Source organism: Triturus cristatus, chromosome 3_1 (genome assembly GCF_964204655.1).
Source record: "Triturus cristatus chromosome 3_1, aTriCri1.1, whole genome shotgun sequence".
Taxonomy (NCBI): Eukaryota; Metazoa; Chordata; class Amphibia; order Caudata; family Salamandridae; genus Triturus; species Triturus cristatus.
Window position 1 is genome coordinate 774,599,643 of NC_140583.1, and position 25,832 is coordinate 774,625,474.

A 25,832-nucleotide genomic window follows, 5' to 3' on the forward strand; every position below is an offset into this window, starting at 1 on the left:
ACGAATTTCGATGTGAAATTTGTAGAGCTCGACAGTTACCCAAAGGCATCAAGGTCATATAACCGGCCATCCAGAGCTAAACCTACCTGTAAATCCACCTGAAAAAAAGCTGTCTATAGAGCATAAAACCTGGTTAAGTGCTTTCCTAAAAGACAACAACTGTGGACTAGCCCTCCTGCTTTGCAGAAGAAAGTTTCAGAGTCTACTTGCAGCAGTCGAGAAGGCTCTATCCCCTCATTTCTTCTCCCGATTCCTAGGTACAGTAAGCAGGTTTTGGTGTTTCTACTTGGAGAATGCCACTGAAACATATCTTTAATCTTCGCCGGACTGGGGAGAAAAAAGGCCTTATGCACTGTACAGAGAGCTTTAAATATAATGCACTTTCTGATGGAGAATATCAGGAGTTATTCTAGCAAGCGCATTCTGTGCTACTCGGAGTTTGTGCTGAGTAGTGGCGTAGCTAGTGAGGTGCTGGCGATACCTGCATTTGCCGCCCTACAAACCGCCCCGCCCTTACTATGCTATTGGTTCTGAGTGCTAATGTTGGAGTCCAGATAGAACAAACTGCAATAGTCCAATCTGGACATAACCAGGGCTAAAGCAACCTGCTTTCGTGAAGGCTGAGGGATAGGAGGAAACATTTTCCTGAGCATCCTTGTGATTCCAGAAGCAGATTGCCATAGTGCAGTTGGCCTGGGAATTGAGTGTGAGTTCAGTATCTAAGAAAACTCCAAGATATTTGGACGCCTCCACTGGGGTGGGACACGTGCCTAGAGTGTCTGGCCACCAATTACGATTCCAGCTCAATGCGCCAGGGCCAAAGAGCAGCAACTCGGTTTTATCACCGTTTAATTTCAGAGAGTTTTGTCCCATCCAGTCTGCAACTGTCAGCATGCGTTGAGAGAATTTTTCTGCTCTGGTGGCCAAGTTCTTGAGTACTGACACAATAATCTATCATCGGCGTGCGATAACACCTGCATCCTAAAAGCCCAGATTATATCCACAAATGGTGACATGTAGAGGTTAAAGAGAGTAGGGCTCAGTGATGAGCCCTGCAGCACTCCACACATCAGGGAGAAAACCTACGAGTAGTACTGCTGTAACATCACCCTCTGCAATCAAAACCTATTCAATCAACCGCAAGGAGAGATGGTATCAAACGCACCAGATAGATCAAGGAGTACCAATGCCCGCCCTGTCTTTCATCCACTAAGGACCTAATACAATCCGTGGCTGAGATCAGCGCAGTCTCAGCTCCATGATACTTCCTGAAACTGAACTGAGAATTGTCCAGCTATCCCTGCTGTACTGAAAATTCTATCAGGTGGATATTTAGATGTTTCTCTAGGATTTTAGGACACAGAAGCAGTGAGATAGGGCGACCTTGCTATCCAAATTCTTTTTTTTTTTTTTTTTGAAGGGGCCTGATCACTGCTTCCTTCCATTGCCGGGGGTACGACCCAGAAAGTATTGCTTTGTTCATCAAATTGGAAAGAGGTTGAGCCACAATGCTGGCTACCGTTTGTAGGAGTGTTGCAGGACAGGATTCCAGAGGTGACCCAGAATTAGTTTTAAGGATATATTACTCCACCATCTTAGGGGTAAGGGATGGGAAAGCGAAGAGTAATTCAAGCTATTGGTCCTTATGCTCAGACATCTTGGAGGGTGTTGGTTGAGGCGCTCTACCCGAGGTTTGCTGTGCACGTGGATTTTTGGAATTATGCTCTTCAAAACCATCATAGATGCAAACAATTTTAGATTGAAAGAAATTAGCTAGCTGGTTGCAGAATTTTTGTGAACCCTTGGGCTCTCCAGCAGCCGGAGGGGTGGAGATCTGTTGGACCTCCCTAAAAAGTTATTTGGTAGAGGTAGCATTTTCAATTTTCTTAAGTACAGTATTTAGATTTCTCCTCAGTCAGAGCTAATTTATATCCTAATTCGATTCCTATAGATGACTTTTTCTTGCTCTTCCTGATTTTTCCACCAGATTCGCTCTTGTTGGACACTCCTACTTGAGCGTTCCGAGTCTATTATACCAGGGGGCCGATGGAGAAAGCCTCTTTTGCTTGACTTTCCTGAGGGGGGCTAAGCTGTTGGCCGCCATTTCCAGTCACTCTGTAAATGTATCTGCAAATGTACCATTTTCTACATCTTCCAAAAAGTCAATGGGTATGCCATTCAGAGTAGAGTGTTGGACAAGGCTTCAACTGAAACCGATTTCCAATTTCAGGCCATGGGCTTACTCTTAGGGGGCTGGCAACTTCTAACAGTGGAGGAAGATGTAAAAGAAAAAGCAACTGCGGTGAGTGGCTGATTGATAGCATACCCTAGTATCATTTGAAATCATCAAGGGGGCGGAGTACTTACTGCCTTTCCTATTTAGAGATCACTGCATACCTGGTAGGCATTCTCAGACCTGTCAAGAAAGTTGCCACTCCGGCTCCTTCACAGAACAGTGAAGCCTGCCATCAACCACTACCACTCTGACCCGTCTTCCCTATGGCGGATGGACTGCTAGGTGAGGGATTACCGTTGGCAGAGCCCATGGAGGCTCCAATGATGGTTACCCAGCTGTTCCCCCACCTCTGAATGGGGTGAGGGAAAATTGGTTTTGGCTGAGCAGGAGGACTGCTAGCTCTCACTCAACAAAACTCTTCACGAGGCCTTTTAGTCAAGTCATTATGTTTCAAAAGAGATCCAAATAGGGGCAGAAAATGAAGGGTATGGGAAAGGAGAAACAGTAGAAAACAATATATTATAAAGCTACAAACATCACACAATTTTCACTCACCAAAACCCACCACCTATACATTTTCACTAGCCAAAACAACAATCCTTGCTATTCTTGAAAGCCAACAATTATTGTCATTGTTAAAACCCATGAATATAAGCCATACCTTTATAAGTATCCAACAATATTCCTCACAAAAATAATGATGAGCCATAGCATTCTCAAAATTAATTGACAACAAGCACTGGCAAAGCTAGTATGTTCGAATGGTATATACTGCATGCACACAGTACCACACAGCATAGAGGTAACACTGCTAACAAAAACATGCATACAGACCAAATTGTAAACAACAATTTTCACAAAATCCAACAAACATACAGGGTCCAGGCATCAGTGCTGAACTGGCCTTTCTGGTAGTGATGGCATTATGAACTGCCAGATGGGCCAGTGTGAAGAGGCTGGTGTATGGAATGGAGTTTGGTGTTGTCTGGCACCAAAGTCATGAAATTCCAGTAAGCACAATTGATATGAGCGAGTACCTAATGTGTGTTTTGCGTTCGCTCATCAGCCTACTCACATAAGTCCAGTTCTGACTGGTCTAACGAGGTAGGACCAAACAGGGATCACTGCAGTTCTGACAAAGGCCTCACCCACATGGGCTAATCGGATAGGCTTAAGCATATTGACTAAATAAAGGATGGGAAGATAATTGCGTCCTATAACCATCCGCCTTTGTGAAGTTTTTAATCTGCCCCGAATAATCACCAATAAACTGCTGATCAGATTACTCCAGAGAATTTTAACCCACCCCATTGCTGAATAAATTGATTTAGATCCCAAATATAATAACAAGAACTCCCAATATTTTTGAAAAACCCCATCCCGACAAAACAAAACAATCCAATGGGTGAAGATAGGCCTCATGAGGTAGCATAACACAAGATTTGGGTGAGGGCTTTTTCATCTTGACCAAAAGAAGTGTAACATACATAAACAAGCATTTGCAATGCAATAGGTCTCCCATTTGTGAAATTTTAAGCTATTGGCATAGTAAATGACAATGCCTTTTATTTATATGTTTTCAAAACCAACACATAGAGAAAAGGTTTGTCATTTACAATCCCGGTAGCTCAAAGTCTCGCAAATGCGAGACCTATTGCATTGCAAATGCTTGGTTTTTTAAAAATTCAATACTGTGTGGTATTTTCCCACAGGTCTGAGAACGTTGCTGCCTGCTCCATGTGCCTGAGCCCGAAATTATTACGTGAGAATATGTAGCAAGACAGCCAGAGCTGCCCTCTGTAGGATTGGGAGTTCAAGTTCTCCTCAATTCCCCCGAGCTTCAAGAAACATAGAAATGAACGGGACCTTGTGTAATGTAACTTGAGCTCCTGTAAAGTGATCTTCAAGTTGAGTCCGCGCTATGTAAAACTGCAAAAAATAAAGTAAACCTGCAAAAAAATAAAGTCTAACATGTGCGTGCCGTTCGCTGTGTGGCCTTTGTAACATGTATTTTTAAGCTGGTTTTTTGGCTTTTTTTAAGAAACAATGCTGCACGGTGAGAACAAAGCTTCTATCCTTTCACTTATCCATCCGTCCACTCCTTCATTCGGCCATAAATCTACCCTCCTTTTCACTCATACACTCATCCTTTCACTCATCCATCCATTCACTCATCCACCCATCCATTCATCCTATCTCTAATCATCCATCCACCTGCAGCTGCTAAAGCGGGGGTTTTGGACGCCCCTGGCCAGGGTTTGAGACGGACGCGCACCGTCTCATTAAAGCACCCTTTTCACACAGTCCAGTGTCATTGGTAAGTGGCGTCTCACCTGAAGTGCCTGATGGGGTGAAGAAGTGCTGTTTGAACGAGTGTGGGGCTCATACACCATCAAAGGTGGTGGTAGCAGGGACGTAGCGCAGGCCTACAGGAGGTGTACAAGTGCTGTCTGAATAAAGTGCAGTCTCACACAGGGTGCTGGAAATGCTTGAGGGAGAGGTACAAGTGCTGCCTGAATGAATGTCCAGCCCCACACAAGGTGCTGGAAGTGCCTGAGGGGGTGGAGTACAAGTGCTGCCTGGTTGTGCAGTCCCACGGGGTGCCTGAGGAGGAGGGACAAGAGCTGTATGAATGAACGTGCAGCTGGTGGCGGTGGTGTGCACGCCCCAATAGTCGAAGACGTTCATCTGCTGCAGAGCCGAGATGTACTTGCACAGCTGTATGTGGGCTCTGTACTGCAACAGCAGGGGGTACTGAACTGCGGGGTTGAGGTGCACTGGCAGAGCTGTGCACGGAGCAGCGGGGGCGTGCTCAGGGTGCACCGGCGGAGCTGTGCATGGAGCAGAGGGGGCCGTGCGGAGCAACGGGGAGTATCGGGCCCTCAGTGCTGGAATAGCAGATTCTGCCCACAGCCCAGGGAGCATGGCCTGGAGCTGTGAGGCGCCGGGAGGGGCTCGGTGCCCGGCCGGGCAGGCTATTGTATGTGGCCACAAAGACAAATGACTTTGCGCGTTCTGTAGCACAACGTCACTGCGTCTTAACACAAACTGACACAAACTGGATTGCGACGCCACAAAAAGTGAAGAGTTTTCTTAAGACCGGAAGCTCTACAGATGTAGAAACTGCCATTGAAATTGTAATTCATGAACAAGTCACAGGCGCGCCACTTCGAAGCACTGAAACCACACAGATAAAAAAAATTGCGTCATTATGAAAGTATCTGCAATGGTTGCTGAGCTTTCGATCAGTTGTCACTATCCATCATTGTGAGTGGCTTGATATTGTTCTGTGGCATTAACAAAAAGCACGGCCAGAGCATGAGGATTTTTTGTCTCTATGGGGCCATGTGTTTGAAACACATGGCCCCATAAAGATAAGAGAGTACTTCACGACAGCCGTGAAGCAGGCGACCCAGTCCGGATCGCAGGCCAAAGGGCGGCAACCAAAAACCCTCATTTCCAATGGCAGGCCACAATTTAGCATAAACAGTGATGCCGGCCAATGGAAATGAGGGACGGGGCTTCAAGCCCTCTACTGAAACTCCTCATTAGCAATAAATCTCGCCGAGCGAGCTAAGCATGTGCGCAGCAACGCTAGGCGAGACTTAAAAAGGAGAGTATACATTCTAAACTTGCTTTATCTTTTTTGTCTGACCCATTTATATGTGATCCCCTTCCATTAGGAAACTGAACTGCGACACAAAATGTACACCAAACACCCATATACTATCCTTCCAAAGCCACTGCAAACTATTCCAGGACGGCCTTCTCAATAGGAGGAGAATCAATAATATGATGACCCTTTTCCCTAGGTCAAAGTCTCACCAGATGACAGCAACCAGATAAAGAAATCAGCAAAACAACATATAAACTGAAAGTCCTTTAGCATGGCTAATATTTGTAATAACAAATAAAAGCAGCCCGTTAAAACAATGTTCATGTGAGACACGGGTCAATCATCTCAAAGTATTTCTAAGATTACATTCATTCTTCCTTCTCCGCCATGTCAGTTTAGAACTTCATCATTCATCCAGACTATTTCTATCACATCCATCAGCCCTTGTTCATTCATTCCTAAATTCTTCTCCCTCATTCGTGTTGCTTATTATTTTCCCTCTTTTTTTATTTCTCATTCTTTTATTTGTTTTCCTTTTCAGTCACCCGTTTCTTTCTCCTTATACTTCATACAAGGTAATGAATAAAACCAATGAGGTTGTTACTGGTTGCAAATAAACTTAGAAAGAAATCCTGTTTTACACTGAGAAAAGAAATTTTCCAAAGTAGTAAAAAAGCTCTTTTACTTAACACAAGAAAGACATCAATAAGGCTTTTCCTACACCGCCACCTATCAAAATGAGGCTCCAGAGCAATTCCTCAATGTTATTTGGCATAAACAATGCTCTGTCTGTGATATGTATGCCAACTTACAATCTTGAGGTCCTCTTCGCATAGTCTCCAATGTCTAAGAGGAGGTAGCTCACCCTCGTTCACAATGTTAATTCATTTCCTCTATCTTCAGGACAAATGGATTTATGCAGCAATAGAGAACCAAATCAGGAGGCAGGGTCGTTTAAATTATGCCGAATAATACACAAGTAAATACAAACAAGTGGTACATTCTTTGGTATTATGATATAGCTATTTTACCATGCAGCGATACCAAATGGATTCCAATACTATTGAAAATACATAGGCTTTGTCAGAAATAAACAACTGGACACATTCAACAGACACTACTCAAACTGTTAGACAACAAGGGCCTCATTACGATGATGGCTCGGTCTCAGAAGGGTTTCCGACCGAATCGGATTCGGGGAGTCCTACCGACAGATTACGATGTTTCCAAACACTGTTCAGTCAGACTCCCCTTGACTTTAATGGGAGCCTGTGTTCCGACCGACAAATCAGGCTCTCATTGAAGAAAGGGGTGGGTGGGGAAAATCGTGCACCCTGTGGTGGGCACCCCATGGTGCCTGCCACACTGCGCATGGTTGGAAAGAGGGGACCATGAGTACCCATACGGGTCCCATTCGGGGGGTTCGGGGTGAAGGGGGGCCTGCGATGGGTCCCCAAAGTCAGATTCTGACAGCCGATCTATTTCGGAACAACCAATTCGGAAAGGCTGTCCAAATCAGACATCGTAATCCGTCGGTCGGACATACAGTCCATAGACTTGTACGAGTTGGCTCCGACCGACTCGTTTCCTCTGAATACCATTCGGAACCGAGTCTGAAAGTCCGAACGGTTTCCGAACACTGTAATCGATCAGTCGGAAGGGTTTCCGAGTTGGTCGGAAAGGTGGGTTTCGAATCGGATTCAGACGAACCGAATGCCATTCGGAGCCTTTCAGACCGACATCATAATGAGGCCCCAAGAGTTAATGATTTTGGGCCTCATTTAGAGAATTATATCAGTTGTCAGTCCGCCATCGATCTATGGCATTGCCATATTGTGAATTCCATGTTGGGCAGCTGGACTTTTTTTTTTTTTTTTACAAAAGTGCTACCACTGACAAATCAGCAGCACTTTCAGTAAAAACACACAATTGCAATTTGAGCTGCCATAATGGACTGGCAAACTTTTTTTTATTTTTCAAACAAAAAATGAAAAGTCAAAGTCCTCAACGCATTGAGTTATTTATCCCAGAAGAAATTCTTGTTTTCATCTGCCCAATCTTTCAAGCCATTTATATAGTGGTACCAGGGCAGAACAATAAGGAGAACACAACGTCAGGAGACCTGACCCAAATAGGGTAGACCTTCCGACACTCCGGGAGCCAGCAGTTGTGTACTATAAAAGGTGTGTCTGAGAACAGAGTTAGATATGACTTCACCATCAAAAACATAGTGATCCCACCTCTAAACAATGTGGGTGAACCAGGAGGTTGGTGGATGGGGAAATCTGCTAATTTTTTGCAGGCGGTCCATTACTGCCACAGCCGCCTTCTATGCCCACCACTATGCCTCGCATGGGAGCACAGGAACGGTGTTATTAAAACTGTTACTTTTACCTCGCAGAGTCAAAATGGTTAGCGTAAAACACATACAATGTTGCACTCAGCAGAACGCAAGCCTATGTGTTCACACTTTTTGAAAATGAGGCATGTCTCTTATGCACCACATTACAGTTTTGTTACAAAAAATAATTTCAGTTTTAAGATTATCCTCTGTTCACAGTACAGAACATTTTAAAGCACCAATTCTATTAAGAAATAGTCATGTCGGACTGTATGGTATATTTCATATTTGTTCTGGAAGTGTCTCACTAGAAAGCTCTTAAGGACTCAAGGTAACAGACCTCTGAATGAGATGCAACATGTTTAGACATATTTCAAACTCAGATTGCTCTCTTGAAATGACAACTTCTTTTACATAAGGGCCTCTTAAAAGAACAAATGATCTGAGAACAGAGTATCTGATGTATGCACAAATTTGCATAAATAGGGAAACAATAAATTTTCCAGACGAAGAATATTTTTTTCAACACAGTTTGAATTCATTTAAGTATGTGTCAGGTCAAGTCTCTAAAGCCTGCGAGTATTGTCCCATAAGCAACAGAGTCTAGATCCGAATGCAAGCTCGCTGAACTGCCAAGTGCCTGGTTGTCGGACTTTAAATTAGATAGGGTAGCAAGGCCGAACATCCAAGGTTTGCTCTTGGAAGATGATGGGAAGTAGAATGCCAACTTCAGTTGGCACTTGTATCACTCAGAATAAATATAATGAGGAGGCAGAGGACAAAGACGTTACATACATTAAGAAAATATGCGCAAGAAAATCAAACATTTTATGACTTAATTACTTCTCTTAGGTAAGTACTGAAGTTACTGTATGACTTTCATGTTCCGCCTTAGTGCATTCAAAACAAAGATAAAGTTGCAACTATAGTCTAAATGTTACAGCCAAACTATAGTGTTTGGTTCTTTCGGACAACGTCATACAATTTGATATATTAATCAGTTCTCCCATGGAAGAAGCGCACAAGTCTCTGGACCACACTGCACGGGACCAACCTGGGAGAAAAAGAAACCTCTCCGCTTCTTCTCCACAGGCTTCGGGGGAAGTAGCAGCTGTAGTCCTGGCGGTCAACGGGGAGGTGACAGTAGTGCAGAAGCATGAGGCCCCAATACAGGAGCAGTACTGCTTGCGGAGCCACATGTGCAAAGATGAAATGAAGAGGCACATGAGCCCTCAATGCTGTAGCAAGAGTCAATGAGGGGCATCCCTGGTGCCACAACAAGGGTAGAAGCACACCAGCTGGGGTAGGCATCGCTCACAGGGGCATTACATGTGCACCGCTGAGTGCAAAAGCACACGTCTGTCACCCGGGTGGTCAGTGTTGCTTGCAGGGGCAGTCTCATGTCCAACATTGATTACAGATGCACACAGACCCTCACACTATTACAAGGTGGGCAGTGATTGCAGGACTCATGTCTCTGCAGTTTTAGTCCTTCAGATCTCCTCATAGCAATGTACTTGGTCACTGGATTTGGGATCTGGTTTGAGGAGAGGTACATTTTCTACACACCAGGCAGCCTATCCACTGCTGCACAGATTTCAGCAGCCCAGGCTTCCGTTCTGTGCTGGGGTACGTTTTCTACCCTTTCAAACAATGCCTCTTTCTCTGGCACCAGTCTTCCTTCGCAAGGCACACGGAGGGAGATCCTCTGAGTAACAAGCATATGCAATGCAATCAGTCTCACCTTTGGGACCTTATATTTATTTAGCTATGCAGCACAGAAGCCTGTGTGCTGAAACATCTACCGTTCTTTAACATGGAAAGAAAGTAAGCATCAAATTGCGTGACACACCAGGTATGGGAACACATGGAGAGAAAGATTGCCTTTCAGCGGGGAAAAAGTATAGTCCAAAGCTCTGTTTTTAATATAAAAGCAGGGACTTCGGTGGTCATAACACTGAAAATGCAAGATTTAAAAAAAATATTATTGTCTACAGGTGCTCGTGGAAGTCAATTTCTATGGACTGAAATCTAGAGAATACTAAGTGATTCTGGTATTTTACTGACCTCTGCTGGTCGTTTTCTATCAACAAAGTTAAATAGAGGCAGTTGAACAGAAGAAAAAGTCCCTAAGCAGAAGCAGACAAGTCCTAGGGCTGATCTCCAGAGCCCACAAAGTACATACACATATAAGTATATACTAAAGTGTATATACTAAAGTATATACTAAAGTATATACAAGAGGTCTCGAATGATCGATCTAATACGGTGACGACAGAATAAGACAAAGGAGTTAACCTGTGCCCAATACTGTGGCAGATGGGTTACGGCCATCTAGCCACTCAAATTCAAAGTTGGCCCCAAGCTTTTGGAAGAAGACAATCATTGAAATGTATATTTCCATGAAGTGTGCCATGACTACATGGCAATCAGTTACCACTGGAACTATCACTCACAGATTATTTTGGAAAAAACGACCTCTGTCGAATTAGATGCTGTTGCTGGGTCCTGGCATACAGCCTTAGTCTTGATCTAGGAGTGCAGATTTGACCATGCCTTTCCTTTTTGTTGAAGTGCCCACTCTCTCTGATCACAGGCTGGCCAGCTAGGACTGACTTACTCCAGGCAATGACAATACAAAACATTTTTCGTGCCCTATTCAAATAGAAGACATTTCAAACCAGGCGCATGCAGTGATTTCTGCCCTTGAAAGGGAATGAGCAGTGCAGAGGGGTGGGCAGCAGAGTGAGCAACAGCAGCTAGATCTAATATCACACCCAAAAGACTGCTCTCGGAGACTAGAAACAACCATTGGCACTCCACAGCCCTGGGTACCCAAGAGCTCGTCACACATACAACATGCAATCAGGAAGAACCATGGGGTATAGTCATGACGCAATACTCTCTGTTGATCAGCAACAAACAAGAACAAAGAGAACCTGCCCTATAACTTGTGACAAGTGTCCTGCCTGGGAACACATACCATTATCTATCCGAATAAGAAAAAGAGGAGCAGAATGTCACGCCGCCACTGCTCCAGGGCTATGGTGTTTGTTTATAAAACGCAGGCAACCGCCCATACCCCAATCCATCAACTGTGAATGGTTAACACCATCAGAGTAAAACCGCCAGTGCCTGAAATGCGTTAATACAGCTACAAATAAGAGATAGCTAGTAACACAACAGAGCATTGCATCAACTGCGCCAATTCTTCCCTTGATGCATAATGACTGAGCGTGGGGGGGAACCGGTCAGCCCTATAGGACAACTCAGCACAGTAAGCGTGTATGGCTGGCAAGTGTGCTTAATAGGGCTCTTCCTTTTTCAGATGATTATATTAATGTGTCTGGAAAAGTTTCAAAGTTAATAACTGAGTTTGTGAAATGAGTCCTATCTGGCTATGACAGTAGCAAGGTAAATTTTATCGCCCTAGAGTTGTACCACAGCCAGTACATGGTCTACCACGACATAACTATGGTAAGCATAGCATTATTAGGTCTCGTGACGTAAGCAGCACGTGCGCTGCTCTAGTCTTACGAGGCTTCTTGGAATCGATACGATTCCAGAAGCCTCGTCCCAGCTCCGCCTTCAGTTTTGATTTGTGCGCGTCGTTTGGCGTCACAAATTATGCCGAAGGTAGTGCAATGATTGCATGCAAGGCATGTCAATCGCTGCTTGTTGCCACCCTGTCTCCTTTTAGGCACGCCCACCGGGATTGGATCGTTTATGGGTGAATTTACACTCTTTCCTTTAAAGGACTTGAAGCACTATTTTTTCTCATTTGCAGCGCCGTCCACACGCTTGTAATGGCCGCTGACAGCCTCTCCTGCTTCAGCCCCCCACCCTTGCAAAATGTGGAATTCTGCTGCATCATCAACGCACCTTATCTCTCTGGTGTTTAGCTTTTTAAAGCAATCTATTCATGCATTCATTTGCGCATTATGATGAGCTGACGCGTATATTTCGTGTGAGGCGGGGTTGGACTACAGAGGTATGTTTGAATGGTCCTAGTTAAGGATACAATGTATATTTGTAATACAGCACAGCTGCTCTAGAGCCAGAGAACCAGGTCAGCAGAGCTGCTTTAGAGACAGAGAACCAGGTCAGCAGAGCTGCTCTAGAGCCTAAGAACCAGGTCAGCATAGCTACTCTAGAGCCTAAGAACCAGGTCAGCAGAGCTGCTCTAGAGCCAGAGAACCAGGTCAGCAGAGCTGCTCTAGAGCCAGTGAACCAGGTCAGCAGAGCTGCTCTAGAGCCAGTGAACCAGGTCAGCAGAGCTGCTCTAGAGCCAGAGAACCAGGTCAGTAGAGCTGCTCTAGAGCCAGAGAACCAGGTCAGCAGAGCTGCTCTAGAGCCAGAGAACCAGGTCAGCAGAGCTGCTTTAGAGCCAGAGAACCAGGTCAGCAGAGCTGCTCTAGGTCCAAAGAACTAAGTCAGCAGAGCTGCTCTAGAGGCAGAGAACCAGGTCAGCAGAGCTGCTGTAGAGTCAGAGATACCAGGTCAGCAGAGCTGCTGTAGAGGGAGAGAACCAGGTCAGCAGAGCTGCTCTAGAGCCAGAGGACCAGGTCAGCCGAGCTGCTCTAGAGCCAGAGAACCAGGTCAGCCGAGCTGCTCTAGAGCCAGAGAACCAGGTCAACAGAGCTGCTCTAGAGCCAGAGAACCAGGTCAGCCGAGCTGCTGTAGAGCCAGAAAAACCAGGTCAGCAGACCTGCTGTAGAGGGAGAGAACCAGGTCAACAGAGCAGCTCTAGAGCCGAAGAACCAGGTCAGCACAGCTGCTGTAGAGCCAGGTCAGCACAGCTGCTGTAGAGCCAGAGAATACAGGTCAGCAGAGCTGCTGTAGAGGAAGAGAACCAGGTCAGCAGAGCTGCTGTAGAGCCATAGAACCGGGACAGCAGAGCTGCTTTAGAGGCAGAGAACCAGGTCAGCAGAGCCATTGTAGAGCCAGCGAACCAGGTCAGCAGAGCTGCTGTAGAGCCATAGAAACCAGGTCAGCAGAGCAGCGTAAGAGCCAGAGAAACCAGGTCAGCAGAGCTGCTTTAGAGCCAGTGAAACCAGGTCTGCAGAGCTGCTTTAGAGCCAGAGAACCAGGTCAACAGAGCTGCTTTAGAGCCAGAGAACCAGGTCAGCAGAGCTGCTCTAGCTGACACTGCCTGACTCTCAATGACTGACACTCAATGACTGACACTCAATGACTGACACTCAATGACTGACACTCAATGACTGACACTCAATGACTGACACTCAATGACTGACACTCAATGACTGACTGACACTCACTGACTGACTGACTGACACTCACTGACTGACACTCACTGACTGACTGACTGACACTCACTGACTGACACTCACTGACTGACTGACTGACACTCACTGACTGACTGACTGACTGACACTCACTGACTGACTGACACTCACTGACTGACTGACTGACACTCACTGACTGACTGACTGACACTCACTGACTGACTGACTGACACTCACTGACTGACTGACTGACACTCACTGACTGACTGACTGACACTCACTGACTGACACTCACTGACTGACTGACTGACACTCACTGACTGACTGACTGACACTCACTGACTGACTGACACTCACTGACTGACTGACACTCACTGACTGACTTGACACTCACTGACTGACTGACTTGACACTCACTGACTGACTGACTTGACACTCACTGACTGACTGACTTGACACTCACTGACTGACTGACTGACTGACACTCACTGACTGACTGACTGACTGACACTCACTGACTGACTGACTGACTGACACTCACTGACTGACTGACACTCACTGATTGACTGACACTCACTGACTGACTGACACTCACTGACTGACTGACTGACACTCACTGACACTCACTCACTGACACTCACTCACTGACACTCACTCACTGACACTCACTCACTGACACTCACTCACTGACACTCACTGACACTCACTCACTGATTGACTGACACTCACTCACTGACTGACACTCACTGACACTCACTGACACTCACTGACACTCACTGACACTCACTGACACTCACTGACACTCACTGACACTCACTGACTGACTGACAGACACCGACTGACAGACACCGACTGACAGACACCGACTGACAGACACCGACTGACATTAGGTCTCGTCTTTCATTAAGTTAAAGCCATTTGCTTTGCTATACAATACCATTAGCAAAGCAAATGCCTTTAACTTAATCAAAGGCGAGACCTATTGCATTTTCAATGCTTGTTATTATTAGTCTTTCTTCCACATCTGCTTAACTCACGATGTAGTGCTCAGGGCGAGGTTATTGAATGTGTTATTATTAGGGGTAGGCGGAATTTGCGAAATTCACTTTTGCAAATTATCGCGAAAATGTTAAAAATCTCCGCAAACACGCGGAAATATCGCGAAGATGCGGAAGTTTTTTTCCCGCCCGTTCGCGGTATTTTCTGCGTGGTCGCGGCTCGCCAACTTACCCATGAGGTTGCTCGCGGGCGCGGCTATCTTGTTTTCACTTGTCTCGCGGTGCATGATCGCGAGAATAAAGACGTGATCGCGCGACGAATGACGTTACTGCGGGCGCGAACTGTCGCGAGACAGCGCAAATGGCTACCAACAATCCAACATCTCGTGGAGAACGCGACCGGATCGGGAAAACTTGTCGGCGAACGCGGGGATTCAGGTAAGGCGATCGCGCGCACGCGAGAATGTATTATTTTACAGCGCGAGCAAGCAAAAAATTTCCGGTCAAATGCGGATTGCGGAAATTTTGACATTTTCGTGCTCTCCGCGGAACGCAAAAATGTCAAATTATCGCAATTTCCGCGAGCGGAACGGAATTTTAGCCCAGGCCTAGTTATTATTGCCCTGCGAAATAATGCATGCGATATCGTTATAGTACACACAGTGTGGTCTTCTGCCTACACGCAGGGAATTGCAACAGGTTAAATGTCCATCAACCGAGTATTTGTAATGGTCAAGTGCCTAAAGTGGGAGCCAGACACACTCACCTGCACAAAACATCCTGCTAAGATCTGTCTGTACTGTCCCATTAGCAGTACAATGGCCCTGCCAAGACTGTCCAGTTTAGGAATGACAGCCGTGCAGAAACAAGACGGGTCATGGAGGTTAGCAGGTATGCTGCAACCTGCTGATAGAGTTCCTTAGAAGTGGAGTGCTCCTGCCCTAGGTCTGTGATTTTACTGTCACCCTAAAAGTATAGCATCCCTTCTGAGACATGCAAGTACCGACCAATAAAGGTTCAGCGGCCCCCAAAGACATGTCTGCACCCACGCATTGAACTGTAGCAGCCAGGATGGGAAGTACCCCACTATCTCTTGCGCTGCATGCCTCTAGAGAAGTCTGGTACTCTCCCGAAGATAATATAGCAGGGATCCTAAGTGCTGTTCATGCCCTGTTGGGTATAGCAGCTCTGCTGAGAAATGCTGGTACTGCCCTAATAACTGGAGAGCACCCCTGCTGAAAGTGCTACTATGTTACAGGTTTGGCAAGATGCTAGTACATTCTATTAGCAATGTAGGAGAAATACCTTTATTAAAGAAGTTAAATAGTAGAGGTATCCCAGTACTGTCCACTGAAGGTACACCAGGTCCTAGTAGAAGAGTCTCTACCTGTACATTAAAACTGAGACAGCTACGGGACTCTATCTTCAGGTTCTGGGACACTATCATTAGATACAGATAGATGCCCATATGGGAAGTGTTGGAACCATTCAGTCAATGGTGTATGAATATGGCTGAAAGTGCTGGTACAGTGCCTTTAAAGGTACAGCAGCCCTGCTGAGAAGTGCCGATATTGTCTCACTCATGGTACAGAACCATAATGAGACAATAATACAATTCTATTACTTGTATCCCAGACCTGCCAAGAAGTACACACACTTTCCTCTTAATCGTACATCAGCCCAGATCAGAAATGTTGTTACTGCCCTATTTAAGTCACAGGGAGGTTTTGGTTCTGCCCCATTACTGATAGAGCAACCCTACTGGGAGAGCTGAGGAGTGAGATTACAGACATGATGAGGAAAGAGGGTTGTACTAGAAAGTGAGAACAGAAGAACAAGTGGAGAAGGAAAGGGGTGTGTCACAAGAAATGATGATGCCATAAAATGTTCATGGAGGGAGAAGGAGGAATAATGATTTCATAAAATACAAGAGTATGTTTTAATTTAACTTACTTTGTCACTATGGTATAAGATAGTTTGCTTTAAGGCCTTGAAGCTTGTTAATTTTTCAAGTTGTGCATTACGTCTTACTTCTAAATGGGTTAAAAATAAAATCAGCTGCGATTTCTGGACGATCTTTGAGAAGTGTGAGTCTTCAACGAGAAAGCGCTGTTCAAAGTGAACCTGCCTTTGGGTTTGAGAATTTAGGGAAACTGTGCAAACGGAAACTAAAAAGCATTTCCACACACTCACACTGGTTTGGTCTGATCTCACAAGACTTCTCTCTTTACTACAACCACAGAACTATCTGTAAATGAGTCTCAAGCGCAGTGGTAGATGAGAGATAAAAAGAAGCTTCAGTGCATGAGGTTCTGATCACAAGCTCTTATTAGTAAAGTATAACCAGATCTTCATTCACTCTCTTAAAACTTCGGTTTCCTGCAGACATGAGTTTAGATCTGAGCAAAGAACACCAGGGCTTTTAAAGCCCTGTTACCCGCACCTCAACTTCCTACTCATCCCACCTCCCAGCTTTGCATGCTCCTCATAAAATACATTCTCTGCCATAGAACCAGCCTGCTCCACTTCTCGTGGCTCCACCGCTTGCACTCGGCTACCCACCCCTGTCGCTCATCTAGCTTCCTTCCCGCTTACAACTTATGCAAAGTTAATTTCTATATTTAAGAATGCAAAAACTCAATGTGTGCCCCATTGGACCACCTTTCTTTCAAAAGAAATTGCATAATTAACCCTTGCTCTCGCAAATCAAGCCCCAATTAAAATGTTTCAAATGATCAGAGGTCTTGTTCCTCCCTGCTCAAGAAAAACATATTGCTGAAGGCTCTTCCTCACCAACTATCCCCAGTGTACTCGACTCCCCTTCTTAAGAGATAATAAGATTGACTAGTATTCAATTGCCTCACCCTTTCCTCGCTACGCTGGTGACAGCATTTAGAGTTTATATGTTAGTTTAGTTCTCCTCTCTCGTCTGGATTATAACACAGCATTTAGAGTTTGACAGAGCAGGAAGTACACCGTAAACAGTCGGCCCTACCACTGTGAAATCTGCAGTTATACCATCCTGTTTAATGTAGGGGAACCACTGGGTTTCATCAGTGGAGACTCAGCTGGCTCTCCGGATGGTAACCCCTGACCAGTGGACCATCTCCCACAGATCCCCTGGGTCAGAGTGTTTGGTGGTCTTCCCGCCCTATTGAGCTTGAAGCAACCATCACTAAATTTCCCGGTCCTCGTCTACCACGCTTTGTGAGGAGGTAAAATACAGAATGATCCAGGCGCACAGATAGGAAACTAACTGATGCACACAGAGAAAACTCCCCAATGCAGGACTTTGTTTTCTCTTAACCAAAAAGTTTACAGTGCAGACAATGTAAAAAGTGGCACACGCTCAACAAACCTGCATTGCTGTGAAGGAAGCCACCATGATGGCAGGTCCCTTCATGGCAGAGATCCCAGTCAGCACTGCAAACTGTCCACCGATGGGTGAAACGGGGCTGTCAGAGGCTACGACCTCTTCCCCCTGGCAGACCATCCACCTGGGTCTAAATGAACCCCACAATCTGCATGAGCTCCTTTAATAGGGCTTCCATGCTCATGACTCCACATAAAGTTAGCCTTAGGGAGAAGGTAGTTTATCCCCTCTTTGCAGCATTCACACTGTAGCCACCTCTCATTTATCATTATTCTACGCAACATCCCACAGCGTTCAATACTTTTAACAAAACTGCTGTGGACTATTTTCTAAACAAAACGCTTCTACTGCTTACCTATAGAGTCAACAACAAATAAAAACAAAAAGGACTGCAAATCTACCAAAGTGGGTACGAAGATCAGTTACACAAATTATAACCAAACCACTTCAGTCCCTATAAAGACTTGATAGTATTTTGAATCAACCTCAGAAGAATTGTAAAAAGAGTGGCCCTTTGCCAGCAAAGTTACTTTGAGAGACATACTACATTGCATTATATTACCAAATGATATTACTAGCTGCACCGGGGCCAGTGGGTCTACGGGTCCTTTAGAGTTCTCAATTCAACAAGAGGGTATATATACCAAGCAAACTAGAACTAATCAACCAAATGCTGTTTACCTAAAGTAAGTCAGATAGAGGCTTAAAGCTTAAACATGAAATAGGTTTTGTTGAGCTCTGGATGAAACAAAGCTTTTAAATCTGAACGCTCCCGTCAAATGTCAATGAAAACTGCCATCTTTAATACCCTTGATAAGAACAGAACACATATAATACAAGGCTTTGGTTCAGGGTGTGGCTTGAAGCCACCCACTGCAAAAAAAACAACAACAAAAAACACTTTTCTCTACTCGAGAAATGTAATCATGGACTTTAACCAAACCCTGACTTCCAGCATCCAATATTTACAGATGTTTAAGTCAAATGATGCGAACCATTGAGATCACGTCAGAGTTATTAGATTCTCGACTTAAATAGGCCATTATGATATTTTCAGAAGTTGCGTTTCATGGAACTTTGAACAATGTGGTCACAAAATGCTACTCCGATATTCAAATACTGTTATAAACCACCGCACAAAACATATGGGAAAAGACTGGGCGGCCGAGTTTACAGGTGTACTACTCATACTGCCTGTAATTCCGGATGTGCGGTCACTAAAGAGCACAGGAAACTGGCAGGGTGAACACAGAATGTTGTGACCTCTTAACAGCTACGCACTCCTATCTGAACAGGCATTTCTCAGTATCAACATGAAAGCATTGTTCTTATAAGGGTGGTCACACACAGCCCTAGTGTTTATTTCAAGGCTGTCTGGAAATTATTCTGTGCATCCTTCTATCTAACTGCACTTTGGCGAAAGAAGTTGTAGTGGCAGGGACCTGGACAGGGCATGTGAGCTTTTGTACACTCTGCCACCACCATTTAAGACAAATCCAACAAGGCATGGTATGGAGAATTAAGGAGTAATCATCATGGTGTGAGAGCTGAGTGCAAGCAGGATTCCAAGTCATTGGTGCTGTTGCCAGTTTGTAAATTGGCGGGAGGGGGGGGGGGAATACTTCTCATCAGCACCAAGGTTCTAGAAAGTAGTTCCCGATTAGTCCACAGTACAAAGACGCTAGAGGGATGAGATCACTGTTACTTGCTTCACTTAGGATTGGAATGAGGAATGTGGGAGGGAACTATGGAAAGGGGGTGGTGGGTGAGAGGACTTGATAGGGAAAGGGCAGGTGCAGGAGAAAGGGCAGGTGCAGGAGAATGGGCAGGGTGCAGTGCAGGTGGGAGTACAGACATGGAAACAGAAAGAAGGGCAAGGAGGAACAGAGTGCCTCGATTCAGGAGGATGGTCACGTTGCTGATGGCAAATGGGGCAGCAGGGGTCATCCTTTCTGCCATTCAACTCTCTGAAATGCCTGGTTCCAACGTACTAGTTTACTCAAATCAACATGTGAACCATCACATTGAAATGACCCGAACCATTAATATCCATACTCAGTATTAATAAATCCATACCTACAATTGTAGGAAAGCTATCCACCAGGTTACTTATCTATTTGGACACAACTCGCACATTTCTTCAAAGCCCAGCTAACTGAAACCCACAACAACGAAGATATTTCCACTGACATTACAGAGTGCACTTCTACCATTCTGAGCTCTATGGACAGGTGCAGCAATGATGTGGCCTCAACTTTTTTATTGACCTCGCAAACTACATGCATTATTGATCCAATAGCAAAAAGAAATAGTATGTTGATCGGTATGGAGAGAAAAAACAAGTATTTTGTTGCAAAGTTCAGGAAAGAGTTGTCTTAATTATGAAAAAGCAGCACTACTTTTATAAACACAGATCATACAAAAGGCCCTGCAGGAGCATAACTAAATAAAAACAAATTATTGACAAATTATACCACATATCAATAAACACAAGAAACCCCCAGCATCTTCCTGTGGGGAAAAAGGCCAAATGTTGTGCAACCAATATTTCATTTTACAGCATTTAGAAGCCCCCAAATACAGCAGACTTTCAAAAACAGGGTATCAGCGACCTTCCCTGTCTCAATGCACACAAAGGCTTCTTTTCACAGGTGTGGTAGACTAGAGAAATCCAAGATAATTTATAAATTGAATTATGTCTCTAAAAAGCAGCTAGGGCCAAGTCACTCAGCCCTCCAGCCTTTCACATTAGAGGCACATTTGGTAGACCGTGCAAAGGCCTATCATAAATTCACTCAAATTCCCTGGCTGACTAATGTAGCCTGTTAACATTTTTGGCGATCGATCAAATACCAGCGGTCGCACAATTACCTTTGCCGTAGCCAAAGTGCAGGCGCAGCGCCTTTCCCTGGCGCACCAAGCTGATGTGCAGGTAGGTAAACCAGATAGCAAATGTGAGAAGCACCAGGAGCAACAGCAACCGGAACTGCTTGCGAATCTTCTTCACCGGAAACCACAACATTTTGGAGGCACCATAACCAAAACTTCACTTGGACGGGGACACCGTAGCTCCACCAGTTGATAGCCAGTACACCTAGTTGGCCTTAACGGAGCAAGTGAGGGAGCCAAAATGTATGTGAAAATGGTGAGCTAATTCAACGACTGCAAGATGAGTGGAGCATGACTTGGGCCCAAAGGATAGCAATGGACAAAAAGAAAAACTGTTAGTGGAAAAAAGCTGTTGCTGGATCACAGGGAAAAGGGTGAAGTTCAGACATCCAAGAAGCCCCAAACATCATCAGTGTCACAAGTCCCGATGCAAATGTCAGAGTGGGGACATCTGGCTCTTTTGGAAAAGCCAGAGATTCAATTCTAACACAGAAGAATGCGTTTCTTCAGAGCGTGATGCACGTGTCTCTACTGCCTTCGACGTCCTTAAAATCTTGGATTTTGGGACTCTTCGTTTACATGAACTCTGCAGAAAAGAGTCGGATACCCAGAGGAAAAAGGCATAAGTGAGAAAGGCGACAAGAAGGCAGCAGGCATCTTTCCTGAGAATGGCGACTGAAAGCGGCCTCAAGGGTGTCAGTGGTGGGCGTATAGGGAGGTGAGAGGTAGCAAAGGGGAAAGAAGGCTGAACTTGGTGGTGGCAAGAGGAAAAGTGAGGAACTCAGGGGTAAGGGGGCACGTGAGAAGGTGCACGTGCACACTTGTAACTTGACCACTCAAGGCTCCAACAGAAAGGTGACTCGTGGAAGAGTGGGTTAAAGGCGGCACCAATCCCATGGCCACCGAGCAGAAGGGCACTCGGGCGTGGTTTGCGACATTCTGGTGTTGTAGGTCATGCTCTGGAAACAGGTCACTGTGGGGGTAGCTTTAGGTGGATAATCCCAGGGTCAGAAGCTCAGGGCCACCGCTGTAGATGAGAAACATGAACCTGGAGGAAATGTGTAGGTTTGGGAGTCACGCATTGACATGGGTGTCTATGGGGCCATTCTTGGGGGTAATGGAGTACTTTAGGGCAGCTCGCAAATTGAGTTCTTTGGGAGATGATTTGGAGCATTCAGTGTTTTAGGTTGGCAGCAGTTCAGTGGGAGCCCTCAGGGAGAGTTCAAAACGGTTGGTGGGGGCGTTGTTGGAGTGTTACTGGGTGCTTTTGAACGTTCCGGGGGCTTTGCGGTGACAGAGGGCTGATGCTGGGAGCTAAAAGGGTCCTCTTGGGGGCTCACGGGGGACAGTGGAGTGTTCGTTAAAGGGTTTCTTGGAGTTCATGGTCCATCCACGGGCGTGAGGCGTTGTATGTCGCCACTTCACGGGGCTCTAACCCCAGTACGGCGGGAGCACAGGCTGAGTCCAGGTGTGATGCGAATAGGATGATACTGCTGCCCATGGGCCTCTAGTCCCGCGCGTTCCAGCTGCTGTTCGGCTCGTGAACGCGCCCCCTGGCCGCACAGTTCCGATCCAGGTCCGCGCCTCCTCCGGTACAGCCGCTCTGCTCTCCACCGATCTACTCCCGGCTCCCGAGCATCTTTACCGAGCCTTCAACGCCGTGACCAATCATCCCGCGAGCACAGGGCGACCGCCAATCACCGCCGCCAGGGCGGATCCTGAGCTCAGGCTGCGTGCGCAGCTCATCTCCACACCGACGGTAGATACACAAGGACCGGAGTGTACCAAGTGCCCGGCGTGGAGGAAGGGGAGCCAATGAGAAAGAGCCGGAGCCACACAAAGACGATCATATTCTATGTCACACGTAGACACCTTCAATGTCAGAATCTGATAGAAGACTGTGCCGTAATGGATGATTTAGAGTTGTGCCTCTGTGCGTCGGGCTAGAGGCACAGTGGGACTGTTATCATTTGGAAGGCCGCTGTTTATCCCCTATCTTTGAAAATAACCGTTTTCATCTATCAACCAACTAATTCTTCGAATCCAATGATTCTGCTTTGCAAAGAGGTGCTGGTTGAAAACGACCTTCCTGCCACATCACAGAAGGTGCATGTTTACTGTAGTCAAATGTGAGAAGCTCAAAAATGATTGTGCCAGCCACGTGTCAGTCTCAGACAGCTGGTGGGTGGTGGGGAAGAGGGAAAGGAGAATGTGTGAAACACAGAATCAGACACAACAGGAATGCAGTGTGACACACAGTGGCCAGTATACAGTGTTAGACAATGAAGAAATCAAATATATGAAACAACGTGCTGACTGTTCTGTTAGTCATGGCAGATCCAAAGCATGCAACACTGAAGAGGAATAGGGATTACACCTTGCTGCAGACATGATGTGGGCAAAGTGTTAACACTTAAAGGCCAGTTCATTGTATTCAGTTGTGGGATGTCCAAATGTGAAAAGCAAATAGACGATCATGCGTATATTACTGGAGCAGCACAATTTAGACTCCACCCTTACACGTCAGAGAAAGGCAATTATATACATGCATTTGACATTATATTCACGGAGTGCCTTAACCAATAACTAATGTGAAGCATCTATTTCGTGTGTGCTAATTTACAGTTTAAAATGAAAATTTATTCTGTATTCATGTTTTTACAATTACATTTCAAGTTATATTTACATATGTAAACATGTATTCTTTTGCTCGCATTTCAGATTTGTTTTTAAAGGTACACGTTTGCATGTATAATCATGTATTCGAAGTGCACATTAAATACTAAATTAAAGTAAGCCTGACTATAACCCTCAATTGAATACATCTTGCTGGAATTTTTTTCTTTTTTGCACGTTTATTATTTTGTTAGTTAGAGAAAAGGTTATTGTCTATATTATATTGCTGATGTAGGGGCCTGGAAGGAAACTTGGCAGTAAACACAGAGAAACAATGATCAGAAGAAGCTTTCTGTTCATCATATATCTGGATGGCAAGATGTTCAAGGCTGAGAACCACAGTCTTAGTTCGATGTGTTGGGAATTCAGAGTAATGTTGCAAATGCACTCAAGTAATGTTTTGATTGGTCCTTGGTGATGTGAAAAGGAGATAAGGATGTTTCTGCATCTCCTGTTACTTTTAAGTTGGTGTTCATACAGTTAGAGTCACAGCAGATTCCATTTGGACTTTGAGAGGCACAGACCTCTCAGCTTGCCTTATTCTTGCAAGTGTGAAGCTTTAGACTTCTACTGAAGTCTGATCATGCTTACACCTTCTATGCTCCCGATTTAGAAACCCTGGATGGATGACCCTATATTTGACTTATGTTTAGAAGAGAAAAGTTTCTTTATGGAACACTTGTTCACTTTTGTTTCTGTATTATTGTGGCTATCACAATTCTGTATCTTATTCTATTACGTCTCAATCAACTAGTCTCAGTGTTGGCTCACCCAGCCGATGGCTGCCTGATCGCGTCTCTCTGTCTCAAGCGGAGACTTTATGCAATGATTCCGGAGATATCGAGATCGGTGGCATACCAGTGTACCAGAATTCGATCTGCGATGGTGCGCTCCTTCGGATGGTACCATCATTATTGAACATGGAGTGCTGCCTTGAGCACATTTATCGTCGGTATTTTAGCCAAGTGTGGATCGGTGGCGACACAAAATGGCGGATTGAGAGTGATGGAGCAGGTAAAACAAAATTTTGTATACCTCCTCTATTTTGCATGAAAATACTAACTATATAACCTACTTATTATAATTTTACTAACGGTTTGCTGTGTTAAACTAAACCAACCATTTGCATACACCAATTACACGTGGGACTTATTGCTATTTGCACGGCAAAATAACTCTGATTACTAAAATATGTACGCATAGTAATAGTAGTACATGTGGTAATAGGATATCGCATGATATATGTTGCCTATGTGACGTTTGCGTTCCTGTTTGGATCCTAAAGGTGAGTATTATCGCTTTAAATGTCGCTAAAGGATAGGAAAATACTAATACATAAAGGGATTAGTGAGGGTTTACCATTAGAATCTTCATTTCTTTGTATTAATTATTTTTTTGTGTTTGTTTTGCATAAGTTGACATTTGGGCCTACCAAAATATGGCGTCCGGAATGGAGTTAAGAAGTGGCCACCGTCTCGTGAGCGCGATGTCTACTGCGCAGACTCGGATGGCTCCGTGAACTTCCAGACAACCCCAATTCATAGTGTTCTTGGTCAAGGATAGGAACATGGAAGACTGCCAAACTTCAGTCAGTAAAATCTGGTCTAAATGAACAATTGGGACATACAAGCAAATCTTCAACAATGTTGCATAAGGGCAACACTGACAGAGGAAATGAACCAGCAACATCCATGAGAACCTCATAGTGTAACAAGCATTTGCAATGCAATAGGTCTCGCATTAGGAAAGTTTGAGCTTTTTGTATTGTAAATTGACTATTTTTTTATTTATGTGTTGGTATTGAAAATATTGAAATTACTAGCTTTCTCATGTACAATGTCAATAGTTTTAACTGTTGCAAATGTGACACCTATAGCATTTGTAATGCAATATGTGTTGTATTTACGTGACTCAGATGTATTGATATTACAAATAACAATGGCTTTTAATTTTTGCAAATAATTAATACTTAAATAAAAATTAATGTAAATTATAATGGCAATCGTTTAAACTTTTGTTAATAACTCTTGTGAAGATTATGTTTAGTGTACTTAATTGCGTCTAAAATTCAAGAACAGAAGTTAAATATTATCATTTTTTTTGTGCCATTTGTAATAAAGCCTAAATATTGAGAGAACATATTAGAGCCAGTTGTTGTTGAATTGTTGTACAGATTGATACTGTGGTGGCGGTGAGTGATGTTGTGGTGGTGTCAAGTGATGCTGTGGCGTTAATTGATGCTGTGGTAGCGCATAGTGATGTAGTGGTGCCCTTGAGTGATGCTGTGGTGGTGCTAAGTGATGCTGTGGTGATGCGATAGATAGATAGAGTGCAATAGTCCGATAGATAGATAGATAGATAGATAGATAGATAGATAGATAGATAGATAGATTAGATAAGGTAGATAGATAAGATAGATAGATAGATAGAGAGTGATGGCGATAGATAGATAGAGTG

The 25,832-nt window shown here is 44.7% G+C and overlaps 1 protein-coding gene across 1 annotated transcript in view; it reads right to left on the bottom strand.

Moving 5' to 3' along the window:
* The window catches only part of B4GALNT4 (beta-1,4-N-acetyl-galactosaminyltransferase 4), an 841,437-nt gene extending 819,002 nt beyond the window's left edge, over positions 1–22,435 (bottom strand). Inside the window, exon 1 of the mRNA XM_085644956.1 lies at positions 20,682–22,435. Coding sequence (XP_085501082.1) covers positions 20,682–20,832 — 151 coding nt within the window. The 5' untranslated portion in view covers positions 20,833–22,435. The remainder of the gene's footprint in view (positions 1–20,681) is intronic.
* Between the last annotated feature and the right edge of the window lie 3,397 nt (positions 22,436–25,832).